Source organism: Phodopus roborovskii, unplaced genomic scaffold (assembly GCF_943737965.1).
Source record: "Phodopus roborovskii unplaced genomic scaffold, PHOROB, whole genome shotgun sequence".
Taxonomy (NCBI): domain Eukaryota; kingdom Metazoa; phylum Chordata; class Mammalia; order Rodentia; family Cricetidae; genus Phodopus; species Phodopus roborovskii.
In genome coordinates, this window is record NW_026126410.1 from 41,708,856 (window position 1) to 41,726,579 (window position 17,724).

At 40.7% G+C, this 17,724-nt stretch overlaps 1 protein-coding gene across 2 annotated transcripts in view; it reads left to right on the top strand.

Annotated features, from left to right (window-relative positions):
- The window catches only part of LOC127220700 (zinc finger protein 58), a 48,899-nt gene extending 31,654 nt beyond the window's left edge, over positions 1-17,245 (top strand). The window contains exons 1-4 of one of the 2 annotated variants that reach the window (XM_051182627.1): positions 8,962-9,130; positions 13,686-13,812; positions 14,297-14,392; positions 16,061-17,245. In XM_051182627.1, coding sequence (XP_051038584.1) covers positions 13,689-13,812; positions 14,297-14,392; positions 16,061-17,229 — 1,389 coding nt within the window. In that variant the 5' untranslated portion in view covers positions 8,962-9,130; positions 13,686-13,688 and the 3' untranslated portion in view covers positions 17,230-17,245. Of the gene's footprint in view, positions 1-8,961; positions 9,131-13,685; positions 13,813-14,296; positions 14,393-16,060 lie in introns of those variants that run through there. The other variant, XM_051182628.1, reaches the window with a different exon arrangement.
- The last annotated feature ends 479 nt before the right edge of the window (positions 17,246-17,724 follow it).

The window sequence follows — 17,724 nt, forward strand, 5'->3', positions numbered from 1 at the left end:
TGCGACTGGATTTTCTATATCCTGTATTCATGAGTGTATTTTCACCCATTTCATAACAATCAGCAATACCCCTTAAATAGATGCACATGGATTTCTCATTACAAGTGGCCCCTATATGGTCAGATCCCAAAATGCCGGTGTGGCTTTCCAGGCTCTGGCTGCTATAGCACGTCCCAAGTCCTGCATTTGGATCCCCCAGATACAGGATCCTCACCAGACAGCTCCATCCACTGCAGCTAGGCTCAACCCCCTGCATGCTCCATTAGCCATTGCAGGTTCGCTGTAGGAGCTGCTAGATCGCACTGGCCCCCTCCTGGCTACCTGCTACAGGAATTGGCAGCTACAAGCGGTCCTAGAGGCTGTGTGCTAGGTACATTGAGAGCTGTGGGTCCAGCCTGACCCAGTTTTTTTATTCTGATGAAAAGGAAAGATAATAGAGTTTTGACAACAATAGTCCCTAGATTTTTTTATTTTTTCTGTCCCATACCAAGTACCTCTTCTGATAGGAGACAGAAACTCTTAATATTTTCTTTTGACAACATGCTTGAATGAAAAGAAGGAGAGAGCCACACTCCAACTCCAAAGGCAGCTTTGATTTACTACAGAGTAGGGACTACACGTTTTCTGAGAAGTAAAGAGATAGAGATGTTTAGTTAGTGAGATGTTTACCCTATAGAGAATATCAATATAGGTTAGCATAATAAAGTAGATACTGTACCTACTTGTAAACTTATTCAACATGTCAGCTTTAGATAATTTGCATTGGAATGGATTTTTGTATATTGTTACAAATGTAAAATTCATTCTCTATTCCTGTTTAAATTTATATATTGTTAGAAATTCAAAACTGTATTTGTCATATTGTAGATGTTTCTACTAATTTAAAATACATTTTTTATAACTTGATAAAAGTATAAATTACACCTGTCTTGCTGTATGTATGTTATACTTCTGTTTAGGATATTTTGTATATTGAGGGTGTTATTATCATATTGCCACTATACATTTCTACCTCTGATCAAGATATTTTGTATACTGTAGGAAATTTGAAGTCACTATCTTTATACTGTACATCTGTTTACAGATTATTTTTTATATATGAATCCTTAGTTTTTAAGCTATTTAGGTTGGTAAGAAATACAGGTCACCCATGCTTATTGTACTTATATTCACGTTAGGTTTTCCAAATAACAGAAATGAATGTTGAGCATGGATAAGTAATCTTCAAACATTTCATAAACCCAAGGAATATGACATTTAAATGTTTTTGTTGTTGTTTTTCAAGACAGGGTTTCTCTGTATTGCCTGGCCTGGAACTTGCTCTGTATACCAGGCTCGCCTCAAACTCACAGAGATCCATTTGCTTCTGCCTCCAGAGTGCTGGGATTAAAGGAGCACCACCAATGCCCTGCTGGCATTTAGATGTTTTAATAACTTAGAATTCTGTTCACATGAAACACGATTGTTCCTGGCAGCACCCATCTACTCCCAAGATGATGTTGGGCATGGAAGATGCTCCACATGGAATTTGCCTTCTTCTTGGCATAATGGCCTGTTGGGTAAAACTGCCCTTGCCTTGGCTGCAGACCGTAAGCATGGTGTCCATTCTGGATGAGGAAGATGCAAGTAAAAGCAACTGCTGAACTTTGCCAAGTCAGGGTCTTTCAAAGTTTCCACTTCTGAAAATGGTCTGTCACATATTCTAGGCCTGTATCCAAAAATGGATGTCCCAATGTCGAAGTTAAACATTGTGTGACTGTTCAGCGAGCAAGCTGTCTGTCATTTCCTGCATTTTTCAGAAGTCGCCTGCTTGCACTTCCTGTTTACTCAGGTAATAATATTATTTTCCTCCTCAGGTCTTTGATGGTCACAGTTACAATCCTGTCATATCTCAGCTAAGGACCTATCAGGTGCTAGACACAGATTCTTCAGGATAGGGCAACTATTGGAACAATTTACGTAATTTGGTCTGGACATTTAGTATGTGTTTCTTACATGACACTGTTCTTGTTGGTTGTTGTTCCATTTTTGTTTATGTTTTTACCCATTCTTTCTCCTGGACAATAGTTGATAATCACTGTTGTTGTATATGGTTTGTATTAGATTTAGAATCTTCTTATTTAGACAAAAAGGGGAAGTACAGTGGGTATTCGCTCTGCCCATGACCTTGGACTGTCTGGCCCCATAGAGGCTGTGCTTCTTGTCTAGCTATGTGACCTCTTGTGAGGAAGGAGGAGAGTGTGGGTCACACTCTCTTTGGTGGTGAAGACCTGGTCAGGTGGGCTTGAAACAGCATGTGATCTGTCCCCAGCTTTCCAAGGACTTTGCAACTGGATTTTCCATGTCCTGTATTCATGAGTGTATTTCCCTTTTCATATCTTAATACATCATAATCTTGTAAGCACTGTGGCATAAGCTATTGTCTTCTGAGTATCAGAGTCCAAGGGGACATAGAGAATGGGTTGCCTTTTCTAGTAAGAGATGAAGGTTGTTGAGAAATTTAAGTACTTGTCTCTTACAGCTCTCTTCTCCCAAGGTACGTACAACAATATGGGAATTGTTTCAAGTAAGAATGAAATGAAAGAACAAATAAGAAAGCTTTTAAAACAACAAGGAACAGAAGTTAAAGCTGCAGACACCATAGAGAAAGTTAGTCCTTGGTTTCTGACAGGGGGAGGACTTAATGTTCCTCCTGATTGGGATCAAGTGAAATCAGACCTTCAGAAGAAGCTACATAAAGAGGGTACTGACAACATTCCATAAAGAGGGTCTTGACAACATTCCGATAGCCACCTTCTCTTTGTGGAGGTTAGTCAAAGATGCTTTACTAACAGACACGGTTAAAGTGAAAAAACAACTAGAGACAACCAAGGAGGCTTTTAGAGAGGTCCAAGAGGAGGAACCTAGATGAAAAGTAACAATTAGTCAGACCCCCCCCCAAGTAAAGAAAATGAAACAAAAAGGTTAACATCTTCTGAGTCCAGGGCTTGGAGGAGGAAACTTTATTAAAGGAAGGTGAAGAACTCTGCCATAGGCTGCGGGCTTTGTCATAAAAAAAACTCATAGGGGACATAGTCATGAGGGTCTTTCTTCAGATAAGGGAGATGAGGAAATAACAACTGTTAAAAACAAATGCTGCTGGATTAATTCAATTTATATATTTTAAAAATGCTTTGACTCCAAAATTTAAGTCCAAGGATGGGTTACGGGAGAAAAGAATTTCTATTTTTGTTTCCACAGAAAATGAAAAGCTGTGGATTTCTTCAGACTAATGTGGTTTGATCAAGCCAGACCCCCTGAAACAGTGTCCCAGGTGATCCAACTTTCAAAACAGCTGGGACAAGGCAGCCTTGCAGACCACTACAGCCAGGATTTCTGCATCTTCTTAGGATCCCCATGACAGCACCCCCTACCAGCAGGAAGCAGTTTGGAAAGAACAACGCCCAAATTCCCAAATATTGTTTACAGAGAAAAGTGACTGAGAAAAAGGGGTCAAATTGGTAAAATTTCATGTCCCATATGGGGGAATGGGTACAGCACTGGTCGGGGTCTATCGCGTTATCCCTACTGGGGTCCTGGGTATTGGTGCATGCATCTGGATTCTGTAACAAGTACAATAGACAGGCAAGTGTCACCTGACAGGCACTCATGGCCTTGGCAGTGTAACCTGAATCAGCCTAAGTGTGACTATAGTTGCTGGAGAAGCGATAACCAATGACGGGCAACTCCTAGAGGGATCAATGCCGCCTAAGACAGGAAATGATAAGAGCATTTCCCAATGACGGGTAAGGTAATTGTTCCTCAGGTGACCTAAGACAGGAATTGTTTCATTTAAAACAATAAAAAGGGAGGAACTGTTGGGAAATTTAAGTACTTGTCCCTTACAGTTCTCTTCTCCCCGCCCAGATGTAGAACTCTCGTGCAAACACGGTTGAGTAAACAAGGTTGCTTTCAAAACTTACCGGTGTGCAGTGCAGGTGTGCCTTGACCCCAGGTGTGGGTGCATGACTTCCTCCTATGCTTAGCCCATCCCCTGGCATGGGTATATAAGCTCATTACTCTCTGTAATAAACAATGGCAGCAGCTTCTTAACTTATCATGGTGGTCTGTTAAGTGTTTCAATCCTGACACCCTCTGCCAAGCTCGGTACTCTGGCTGTGCAGGCACCGCAAATGTGAGGTCTTAGAGGCTGCCAGGGTAGAGATTATGGTGTGTGGTAAGGTGTCTGATTGTCAGATTCCTAACATTGTCACATAGGAACCCTTTCCAAACCAAAGGATAATGAACACAACACATCCAACTTCTGCAGAGGGAATTCCAGCATGGATATTCCAGCATAGAATTTCAGATGTCATCACACAGCTGTTTGACCCAGGAGCAGAGTCAATTCACTTTGCAGAGGAGCAGGGCACATAATCATGAGCACATAGCACACCTGGTGTGGAATACACACCTGGATTTGTGAAAAACAAACAAGGTAACATTGTTAAGATTCTAGTAGAGCCCTCCAAAACTTGAAATATTTGCACAGGTTAACGGTTGAGAGTTTCATGGAAGTTATGGACAGGTAGCAAATGCTGAGATGATTATTGAGTTATTTGTATGTAAACGTCAGAGAACTGAACTTTAACCTTGTTCAGTGAGTATACTGTCTCTGTGTTGTAGACAGAAATTTGTGTCCTGCCTGGTCCTGCAGCTCTTTAGTTCCAAATAAACATACAGAACCTTATATTAATTATAAACTGTTTGGCCTATAGCTCAGGCTTCTTATTGGCTAGCTCTCTCTTAATTATTAACCCATTTCTATTAATCTATGAATCTCCACATGGTCTTGGCTTACATAGAATGTCTGGGAATACATTCTTTCCTGGTAGCTACATGCCCCTCCCCGCCACCAGCCCACCAATTCCCTTTCTCTATCCCTGTCTGGAGATCCTGCTTGGCTAAACCCTGCCTGTACATTGGCTAAAGTAGCTTTATTCATCAACCAATAAGAGAAACATATATTCACAGCATACAGAAGGACATGCCCCATCAGGACATTATAAATTTAATTCTTACCTGATAATTGTTCTTACTGCATACAGTTTTATTGTGTTAAGAGTTAAAACTTTTTTAAAAAAATTTATACAAAAAGGGAGAAATGTAGAATATTCCTTTAAACTGTGTGAAGATGCATCACTGTGACTGGTTTAATAAAAAGCTAAATGGCCAACAGCTAGGCAGGTTATATAAGCAGAACTTCTGGACAGAGAGAGTGCTGGTAAAAGATGGAGTATCCAGTCTGACATGAAATGACAATGGAGATGAGGTTATAAGCACATCAAAGAACACAGAGTTTAAAATACGGCTTAATTTAAGTTATGAGCTAGTTAGCAACAGGCCTAAGGTGTGGCCGAGCTTTCATAATAAGTCTCCATGTAAGTTTTTGTGACCTGGTGGCCCTAAGGTAAAAGTCCATCTACAGAAAGCTTGGAGACCTATTAGAAAGAGCTGGCATTAGGAACCACTATAGCTTCTCCAACTGGAGAGCTACTAGCTCGGGACCCTCCAGCATAGTAAAAGTGGGCCCACACCACAAGGCCACTGTGAGTAGGGGCCTAGCCTCCCTGGCTGGTTAGGCTACTGGATGATTAGGGTTTCAAAAGGATGAAGACATGCAGAATGGATGCTCCCCTACTGCTAACATGGCAGCTCCTGGTTAAGAGCCCTCTGCAGCCACCACAGGTGGTCCTTTCTGGCCTCCCTCACTCAGGATGTGAGCACAACCAAGAATATTCCTTTAAACTGTGTGAAGATGCATCACTGTGACTGGTTTAATAAAAAGCTAAATGGCCAACAGCTAGGCAGGTTATATAAGCAGAACTTCTGGACAGAGAGAGTTTTCAGTCTGGTTATCTTGCATTGGGTTCCTTTAAGGTAAGTGGAGACTTAATAAAGGTTCATCAAAGTCATGTGACCTCATGAGTAGAAGTGTCTGAATGTCTTGTCTGAGACAAGTAATAGCATACTGGGAATTTTTCAGCAATAGGAGCTGTTATCAGGACGACATGATGGATAGTGAGTTTCAAGAGAGTGTCAAGTGTGCTAAAACTGAAAGGCCACTGGGCCTTGGGCTGAACAAATATTTTGTAAGTTTGGGGCAGTTTAGGTTCCATCTGAACCTGAGAGATTATAGTAAGAGAAGAGGCAGCACATTCTGGATGAGCTTGGCAATTGAGAGACATCTAGTGCCACTCTGTGTACACTGGAGTTAGAACAAGTTAAGTTACTCTGTGTACACTGGAGTTAGAACATGTTAAGTTACTCTGTGTACACTGGAGTTAGAACATGTTAACTCCTGGACTTCCCCCACACCCACTAAGTTACCTTACACACCGAAGAGGCACAATTGTCATGTGACCCAGTTGTGTGACTAAATTTTTGTTAGGCTGGTCTCTTATGTTTGGCTAAGGAAATGATAGTTTTGTCTTTAAACAAAGCAGACGCCGACATGTTACAGGGGACTACATGTCAAGTGACAGCCTCATGTATTACAGCGATCCATACACAGATACCCCAGCTGAGAGGATTTCACCAAGAAATGACTGATATGGCAGAAAGTGGGAGACAGTGTGGAGCCTACAGAACAATGTATTTCTAAGTAACAGGAGAAGCAATGGAGAGAGTGCACAGAGAAATTAACACTGCAAACGAGATGACCAGAGTGAAGGGGCTGATATGGAAAATTGCTTGTCCTATAGACATGAAGACATGGTTGATAGACAGCAGGATCCATATGAATATGGGATAAGGAAACATAAATGGAATCAGGATGAAGGGACCTGAGTCATTAAAGTACTGCCTCCTGTGGAGATTGATCTCTGGGGAATATACAGACTCCTATCCTTCAGGTACATGGACCATCTTCCCAGGCATGATAAGGAAGATAAATAAGTATACCTCTATCTCATTGACAGGACACCTATTTCTGATGAGATCACCACAATATAGATGACTTTCAAACTCAGTTACCCAGAATGCATGGATTGTTTCGTTGATGAGATCTCAAGATATCCAGGAGAAAAACTTCTCTTAGGAGACTTCTGTTGTAGCTTACTGAGGTCAGAAGACCTTCCCTTTTTTATAAATGTAATATTTTTATTTTTTAAATTTCCTGTTACATTTCACCCAAACTTGTCCCTTTCCTCACTCCCTCCTTGTTCCCCTCAACCCACCCAACATACACTTCTACAATTAACCCAAGAAGATAGGGACTTTAGCAGAATCTTTGCCGTGTCCATCATTAGACACTGATCTGAGGTGAGTATACATTCTTTCTCTTCTCCATTGGAAAATTACAGAATAGAGTGTCTTTTTTGTTTGCTGTCAGGGGACACATTAGTCATTTGTGGCTCATGGTTTCATTGTGTAAAAGTCCTTTGATAGCGAGCATAGCATTGGGTAGGCAGGCATGATCCTCAAACAGGAGCAGAGAGCTTACATCTTGATCCCCAACCTCAAAGCCTACCCTGAGTGACACAGGATTGTGTTAAGTGCAAACACTCTAATCCTCCCTAAACAGTTCCTAAAAACTGAGCCCAAGAATTTTATTGTATGAATCTATAGGTGCAATTTCATTCTAAATCACAGTGACTTTAAAGTTACAACAATATGAAATCAGTTGTACTTCTCAGAGATTAACTCCAGTGTGTGTGGGGGGGAATCCCTGGCACTTTGTACAGAGCCCACAGTGATTTTCTATGAACTAACAGCAAATCCATAGAAGTCTCTATCTTGTGGAGGTACAATTTCATTTAAAAGGTGAAGATCACTGTAGGGGCTTCATGCTCAAAACTTCACTTCTAAGAAAGTTTTTCCAGGGTTAGCAACGTGTAGGTCAACACTGAGCTTCACAGCACTTATAGAGAGTACAGCTTCACCGTATAACTAGTCAGATGTCCAGTGTCCCTCCTAACAGTCCCTGTGGGGTCACATTTCATGGAACACGCAGGTGATAGCTAAGTGAAATTGGAACCTCACCATACACTCATAGCAGAAATATAGAAAACTCTACACTGGGGCTGTCTGTGCTTCAGGCCTGAGTCTGTGATCCAGGACCAGTGTTCCCTCACTTGGGAGGTAAGCATGAGCTCCTAGCCCACCTGGTGGTGAATGTGGACCTGAGTTTGTGAACAACCATGGGGACCCTGGTAAAATTCTAGTAGAGCTCTCATGCAAACTAGATAGCTTACATAGAATAACAGTTGAAAGTTTTCAAGGGACAGAAGGAAGGGTGGAAAAATCCGAAGATGGATTATAGGAGGTCTTTGCGAGTAAAAGTCAGAGAGTTGGACATTTAACTTTGTTCAGCGACTGTACCATCTCTGTGTCCCTCAACAATCTTCTACATTGTAGGATGCCCAAGTTCACACAATACTGGTTTACAAGCTGTGGAATGACATCCAAGTATGGTTCACACAGAGTGTCAATATAGAGGAACAAGGAGCAAGGAGGTTTTTGGTTTTTGTTTGTTTGTTTGTTTTTTGTTTTTTCTTAGATACAAGGTCTCTTTAAGTTTTCCAATCCAGCTTTTCATCCCTGGTCCATTTGTCACACAACCGAGAAGCAGCTAGGAGCATGGTTAGACACACCACGGCTGGTTTCAGAAATCATCTTTAAAAGACACGTCTCACTCCCAAATTAATGTGCTGCGTCGTTATTTTAAAGTAAAGCTGACTCAACGTGATGTTTAGATGCTCTTGTAAGATTAAAATGACAATATGCGGGCCAGAAAACTTACAAGGCTAATATTTCTGTCAGTGTCATGAGTCACTTTCACAATTTCGTGTTGTGGATCAGGAGGCGAACACCAGCCTCTCTGCCTAAGGTTGCAATGCTGACTCTTCTCCTTCCTCCCTTATCTACTGCAGGGAGCCAAATACAGTTCAGAGCATTAGAAATCTCTCTACCTGGGTTCCGGGATTTCTTTTGCACAGACTTCTGGGAAATGTAGTCCGTGCGACTGTGACATCACAGGGAGCCTTCCAGGAAATCCTAATCCGGGTTTTGTTCTGTGGAAGTGCGTCTTCCTCAAAGTTGGGCGCAAGTCCTGCCCTGCTGGATCTCCTGCTGCGTGTCTGACTTGGAGGTTGGTCCAGGGTGCAGCGCAGCCTGAGGCTCTGTGCCGGGTGCGGGTCCGTCTTGGAGGGAGCGGACCTGGGCTGGGTGGGAGGGCAGAGAAGCTGCCTTGGAGGTGCTGTGCTGAACAGGCTGGGACGCGGGAGTTTGCAGGTCAGGGCTGAGGAGAGGGTGATAGGGACTGCGCCCTGAGTGATGGTTTCCTTAGGACGTGCAGCCCGAGTCCGTCTTGGGCTTCTGGGACAGGAGAGCTGCCTGGGAGCGCGGAGTAGATGATAGCTCAAGGTCCAGGACTACAAGCTAATGATGGTCAGCTGAGGTGACCAGGACTGCAAGCTAATGATGGTCAGCTGACTGCCTGCTCCTGAGGTGGAGCTGGGCGCTCACTGAGCAGCTGAGCCGTTCTCAAGTGGAAGCTGTCAGATTCCTCAGGATCTTAGAGCAAAGGGGGTGTATGACCCCTCCTGTACTCTGTCCTGCCTGGTGTAAGGTTCCCGAGGACTTATTGTGTTCGTTTTCTCTGCTGGTTAAAGAATTAAGAGAGGAAAAATGTGAGGCAAAGCAAAGGTCTCAGGTGGGAAATACTGGAAAACAACAGGCAGGTCTGCCAGACTCAGCTGCTACAGAAAAGCGTTGACTAGGGCTGGGAGAGCAAACTGGAGAAGCTGACCCCAAGCCTCACCTTGAGGGCTGGGTAGTCTTAAAATTTTTAGAGGTCCTCCATCCCTAATGTAGAGTGAACCACAATGGTTCTGTGAACATGTCTTTTTCTGGCCTTGAGCTGTTGAGGTAGTCCCTGAGCAGGGTCCCTAGGAACAGGTGAAAAGTTCTCATGGCCTTATTTTAGAGTGCCAACCTTTTGTTTCAGATCAATAGGGGAGGAGAACCCACAGACCTGTGTATATTCCTGCCATAAAGTAAACAGACCTGGATAGAAAAGAAACTCCAGTCTACTCTATTGCACACCCTGTCATCTCTGCATTTATGAGGGGGAGGCAGGACCGGTCCTCTCTTGATTTGTAGCCAATTCAAAGGCCTAGCCTACCAGAGTCTGTGTCAGAAAACAAACATACTTCTGTCCCCGTCATAGTGACCTCCATAGTCATTATCAAATGCAGTGTCATAATTTGAGTTGAAAGGTGTGTGTGGTTCCATTGGCCAACTCTTCCCAACCTGCCCTCCATTGTTCTCTGCTTTGCAGTTTGTATATGAAATTAAGTCAGATCTATGAGAGTGCATGTCCCAAATGTTTATTGGATGCACTCCACTTACTGTTGCTTTAAGAAGACTCAGAAACAATATATAGACTATTAAAATCCACAAACACATCTAGACATCTAATGTAAAAGGCAAAGTTTGTGATGTTTTGAAATTCACAGTATAATTATTTAATTCATGTCTCTCATATTTTTAGTCTTCCATATTTTTCATGGCTCATTCCACTTGTGAGTCTTATAATCTTAAGTTGTGAGGGTTTAAAACTAAAACTGATGACTCTTTCTTTCCCCCAGGTATATAATCATAGAGTTCGGACAGAGTCCTGGGTGCGATGCCTTCATGATGTGTGTAGTGTGTATTTTAAGCACTATGTCATTTATTCAGTACATGGGCTGCTGTGATTGGAGGGTCACCTAAGAACTGCTAAGAAAGAGAGAAGTAGTCTTCCCCAGAATGAGCCCACTTATTATTCGTCTAGTAACAAGTGGCCAGTCCTCAAAACATATATATAGGCAACCCTGAACAGAATTGGCCATTCATATTCACACACACACACACACACAGTAAAAATTAGAGTAGACTACATCATATATTCAACATGGACTGTTGGAGGTCATGAGAGAAGTTACAATGAGGAGATAGAAGAGAAAATGGTTTACTTATAGTATAATTCATTAGTCTTTCAGAGGAAATAAAATCTTGTCAATTGTGACAATATTGGTGATGCTGGAAATTATTTTCAAGCAGATAAAACTAATTAACACATGATTTCATTAATATTTTTTAAAGATTTATTTATTTATTATGTATATAGTATTCTGCCTGCATGTATTTCTGCAGGCCAGAAGAGGGCACCAGATCTCATTATGGATGGTTGTGAGCCACATGTGGCTGCTGGGAACTGAACTCAGGACCTCTGAAAGAGCAGCCAGTTCTCTTAACCTCTGAGCCATCTCTCCAGCCCCCTCATTGATATCTTAAATGCAATTAATTGTAACTCACAGATGTAATGGTTGTTCCCATTGTCCAGTGACATCAGCAAATCACGGCTTGTGGATGCTCTACAGACGGGGCATGCTGGCAACAGTGTAGTAGGGGGAGAAGTCCCAGTACTGTTGCCCTGAATACTGGATGCGTGTAAGCATTATGAAGTGTGCTTTTCAGAAGCCTGGAAGTTTGTGTTTGAGGAGGTGACCGTACATACCATAACTGAGAAAGACAGTCCAAACGTTACCTATGAAATTATTACAAAATAATGCATTAATACACCTGTGGTTGATAATTTTTTAATAAAAAAGCAAAATAAAGTATGACTACTCCCATAGGTCATTCTGCCCCTTTATTTGATAAGATATTAACAACATAAATTCTTAATTTAAAAAATGTGAAAGGTGAAAATAGCATCAGCAGTTGTATCCCTCAGCTACAACACACTGATGTTCACATGTGTATGTGTAAAACATGCCTTAGGAATATCATTAAAACATCAATTGATGCCTGTCAGAGAAAGGGTAGAAAAGGAAAATAACGAATAGATTTAGTGATGTCCATTCTATCTTAAATTCTCTGTTGTCAGTCCTTTTCTTGCAGTTTTTAAAACGTGTATTCAAATACTTAGCCTGTGAGTTCTCCCTTTGTTACTTTTTTATTCTATCTTTTACCTGCTCAACCCCATGTCTCTTTATACCATTACTTAACTCTGCAGAAACCCAGACACCATCCAGCGCCACTGCATCAAAATCTGCATTTTCATTGCATTTCACATTCGTGATTATGCATATTAAGTGTTGAAAAGTATGTTCTCTCTCACTATGATTTTCTTCTGTGAGAAATGTATATGTGTGTGGTGTATAATAGCATATGGCACCAAAGAATGTTCTTTTGTGGATGCATTCATTTTACATTTCATCTGTCTTAAATGGATCATGTCCAATGGGGCTTATAAGATATTTTGCCTTGTCTTTCCTTGAAAATGAATGTTTGTGATCTAACAAATAAAGCTTGCCTGAAGACCAGAGTACAGAGCTCAGCCGCTAGTTAGCCATAGAGGCCAGGCCTGAGCTACACGAGACTGATCCAGTCTAAAAAGAACTAGAGCCAGGCTCACACCTTTAATCCCAGCACTAGGAAAGTGGAGACAGAAAGGGATATGGCTGGGTAAAGAGAGGAATATAAAGAAGGAGGAGACAGGATCTCAGTGCAATCAGTCTGAGGATTTGTGGAGACAGGATCTTGCCTACTCTGTTCTGAGGATTCAGTAGAAGTAAAAGGTCTCTCTAGTGGCTGACTCATTTACTTCTCTGATCTTTCAGCATTTACCCCAATATCTGACTTTGGGTTTTATTATTATTATTATTATTATTATTATTATTATTATTATTATTAAGATCAGTTAGAATTTGTGCTACAGATGAGTCCATTGTGAGATCATGTGACCACTTCAGACATGACTGAGGAATATTACTCACCTATGTCAAAAACATTTGTAGCTCTCTTTCATCCTGGGCAAAATCTAGACTTGTGTCCACAGGCACACATGCCTCTGTTAGAGTTTCTATTGCAATGATAAAGACCATGGCGAATGACAACTTGGAGAAGAAAGTGTTTTGCTATGGAATGATTCTCATGTATACTGTAAAAATTTGTCACTTGAATTGGTTTAGTAAAACGCTGATTGGCCAGTAGCCAGACAGGAAGTATTGGTGAGCAACCAAACTAAAGGATGATGGGAAGGAGAAGGGCAGAGTCTGCGGAGTCTGCCAGCAGACACAGACAGAGCAGGAGATTAATGGTGCCTTGTTAGTAAAGGTACTGCCATGTGACAGAGGGTAAATACGTAATATGGGTTAACTTAAAATGTAAGAGCTAGTTAGTAATAAGCCTGAGCTATCAGCTGATCATTTATAATTCATATTCAGACTCTGAGTTGATTATTTGGGGCTGGGCAATCAGGACTGGAAATGTCCATTTACAGGGTTCATTTTAAACTACAACTTCAGGTAACTGTCCATCTCTGAGGGTCATCAAGGCAAGAGACTGAGACAAGAGCTGGAGTAGAAGCCACAGAAGAACACTGCTCAGTGACTTGCACAGCCTGCTTTCCTATACCATGAGGACTACCTGCCCTGGACAGCCAACCACCCACAATAGGCTGTGTTATTTCATATCAATCACTAATTAAGAAAATGCCCCCAATGGCTACAGGGCAGTCTTAGAGAGACAATTTCTCTTTTATGTTTCTTATCAAATGGCCAGTGTAAGTTGACAGAACTATCCATCCCAAAGCATCTTAGTATCTGTATTATAATTAATGCCTTTAATTAATTAAAGGTTGGTCTGTATTTCAGGAAATGCTGTCGTTCTGGGACGTGGCCATTGATTTCTCTCCAGAAGAGTGGGAATGTCTGGAGCCTGCTCAGTGGAATCTGTATAGGGATGTGATGTTGGAGAATTACAGCCACCTTGATTTCCTGGGTGAGGATCTCATCCACAGTGAATTCTTATTTCACCATCAGCATGTGGCTTCCTCACTTTGTACTGTTTCTCATGGGAACATTTCAACAGCCAGTTTCATATCTTTCATTTTAAGAAAAATTAGAGAGCTTTCTCCGTAGATAAAACAACCCAATGTTTGAACTGTCAGTGTTGAATGTGTGTTTCATCCAGCAGTCATTCTAGTGGGACTGTTAGAGATGCAATAGCATGAGGCAGGGAGCCCGCCTGTTAACAAAGTGTTTCGCAATTCAGTTTTAATGTTTTCCCTTTAAACGATACTCAGAATCTGGATGTTGTAAATTCCTTTCTGTACTGTAGTGGTCCTGTGGGAAAACATCTAAGGAACTGATTGTCTGCAGTCATTTATTACAACATTTCTTTTCCTATAAACAATGTACTGGATGGGACGTGTCAATTCCCGGTGGAAGAACACCTAAATAATCTTCCCTTTTCCTACAAACAGGTCTTGCTGTCTCTAAGCCATTCCTGGTGACATTTCTGGAGCAAAGACAAGGACCTTGGGATGTGAAGATACAAACAGAAGCCCCTGTGCTTCCAGGTGGGTAGGAAAGAGGGTTTCAGGGACAGAGTTGAGGTCCAAATATCCAACAAAAAGGCATGCTTTCGAATATATATTAAAACCTATGTTGTTGTGGAGATAACTCCTTGGGTCTCTCCGTTTTTTGTTGTCAAAGGATGTCTCTCAGATGTTTATGATGTTTGAAGTCTCTTAAACTTTGTAATTCCCCAGTGGTAAGCTGTGTATTTCCAGAGACTTCCAAGGTTTTTCTTTCTGTTGAGTCGACATTGTAATATAAGAAATGCCTGGAAGTCTGTACACTTTTCTCCAGATCACAGTGCGAAGCCACTGTTACACAATAGGTTCACACATAAGTTTCTTCTGCATCACACTCGCGTTAATGAGTGTTATCCCATCCAAGTACTTTGTGAATGATGGAAGTTTTCTAAATTTTTCCCTCAATAATAAGGAGTTAAAATGCATGTCATGTGGATATATATTCGAAGATTAATGCCTGCAACTAGGAGGACTTGTCTAATAGCTTATCAAGAAGCTTTCAGAATTTAATAGGTTTGAGTTTTTTTTTTTTTTTTTTTTTGTTTGTTTGGTTTTTTTTTTTTTTTTGTACTTTGGAATTTGCTATGCTTTATTGTTATTTAGAAATGAGCATTGCCTATAATCACATGTTTTATGTACCATATATACCTTGGTGGGTGGATAAAACACAACAGTACAGTATGAGATACAAACACCTAAGTGCTCTGGTTCTGTACTTTTCTTTTCATGGGGAAGCATGGGCCTTCCATTTCTATGCCTTGCTCATTGCCTTTCTCCATTCAGTGCTCGATGGTCATTTAATCTTGTAAATGAAGGAATCTCAGAAATAGGTAATTTTATCACCAGGCCTGGTGCCCTACTGCATAATACCAGCTCTTGGGAGGCAGAGGTAGGTAAATCTCTGAGTTCAAGGCCAACCTCATCCACACAGCAATTTCTAGGATAGCCAAGGTTACACAGAGAAACCCTGTCTCAAAAAACCAAAAACAAATAAGTCATTTTGTTACCTGTTCATTGACAAAATCCTCAGGGAAATTTCTGTTATTCACCAATGAACCTGAAGTTTTTTTTTTTTTTGTTTTATAATGACATGATATCTTTCAGGTATGTGTTTTCTAATCATCAATAATAAAACATACTGTTCTAAATCCTCAGGCTATGTTATCTACTCTTGCTATGGACAGTCTACTTGGTATGCAATATATCTTTTGTATCTCCCAAAATGAAATACTTAAGATTACAATGGTATATTTTGATGTTGGTTCAATATCACATAATCACAATTAACTTACTCTTTTCTAGACTTGGCTGCTTTATAATTTCATGGATGTTCAGCCATTTAACATCTGTATTGTTTAATGGGCTTATTTCTATTAGTGAAATGCCCTTTCAAGTTATTTAGCTATATAACTTTGGATAACATGGCATCACATCTATGCCCTCCTCGGTTGTGCTCTCATTACAGTAGAAGTATAGATTGTTCCATCTTCTCTACTTGGTAAATTATGCTCAGTGTATATAAGTGTTGAAATACACTATAGTATTTCATTGATGCTTTAATATGTATGAGTAAATGACTCCAAAGATTAGCCTTATAAGTTCAAAGAACTTTTCCTACCTTTTCTTCATATCTCAATTTTTGCCCAACAGGAATGATACCCAATGATTGTAACAATTATAGCAAGGCCACTGATTATAAATCACTCCTTATTCAACACCAGAGAATTCATACAGGGGAGAAACCATACAAATGTGAAGAATGTGGTAAGGCCCTTAGTTCTCATAAAGCACTTTCCATACACCAGAGACTTCACACTGGAGAAAAACCCTATCAGTGTAAAGAATGTCATAAGGCCTTCAATACACGATCATCACTTTTCATACACCAGAAAAATCATACTGATGAAAAAATATACAAGTGTGAAGAATGTGGCAAATCATTTTACTATCCCTCAATGCTGAAGCAACATCAGAGAATTCATTCTGGAGAGAAACCCTACAAGTGTGAAGAATGTGGCAAATCCTTTTGCTATCCTTCATTCCTTAAGCAACATCAAAGAATTCATTGTGGTGAAAATCCCTACAAGTATGAAGAGTGTGACAAAAGATTTTCCTTTTCTGCAAGCCTTCAGGAACATAAAAAAGTTCATACTGGAGAGGAACCATACAAGTGTGAAGAATGTCACAAAGCCTTTCGTTTTCACTCAGCTCTTAGGATACACAAGACAGTTCATACTGGAGAGAAACCCTACAAGTGTGAAGTGTGTGGCAAATGTTTTTCCTCATCTTCATGCCTCAGACGACATCAAACAATCCACTCTGAAGACAACCCTTACAAGTGTGAAGTGTGTGGCAGATGTTTTTGCTCATCTTCATCCCTTAGACGACATCAAACGTTCCATTCTGAAGACAACCCCTATAAGTGTGTAGAATGTGGCAAAAGATTTTCCTGTTCTGCAAGCCTTCAGGAACATCAAACAATTCATACTGGAGAGAAACCGTACAAGTGTGAAGAATGTCACAAAGCCTTTCGGTATCACTCAGCTCTTAGGAGACACAAGAGAGTTCATACTAGAGAGAAATCCTACCAGTGTGAAGAGTGTGGAAAATGTTTTTCCTCATCTTCGTGCCTTGAACGACATCAAGCAATTCACACTGAAGGTAATCCCTACAAATGTGTGGAGTGTGGCAAAGCCTTTGTTAATCTTTATAGCCTTACTCGACACATGATAGTTCACACAGGAGAGAAATCCTACAAATGTCAGAAAAAGTTTACTTCTTCAGACCTTAAGACACATCAAATGATTTATTCTGAATAAAACTGAGTATGTGGAATATGGTAGAAATCTTTGCTAATCATTCAAATCTTAATCCAGCTCAAATGAACCCATAGTGGAGATTATTAAGTTAATTATTTGGAATATCAACAGGATATCTAACTTCCAACAGCACAAAAGTTAAGAATGTCTTTGTTGTAACTTCCTCACCAGTTTGTTCAAGCAGTGTGTTTGAAACTTGCCTTGATTGACGAGTTTCTTCTGTAATTAAAAATGTTCCATGAAAGTTTTACATTGTTATAACTTGATCCTGTGGGAGCCCTGTATCTGTGATCTGGGCTATGGTAGAGTTACCATTATTTTTCTCTGTGGTGTCACCTAAACACCTATAATCACATCTCCCTTGGGTGTGTAAGAATCTCCATAGAATCATTTCTCACCAAGTTGGACTTTGGTGAAATAGTCTGCATTGGTACCAATCTGGGGTAAATGGGCATCTGTGCTTATCTCCCAAGAAAATGCTAATAGAATACATCT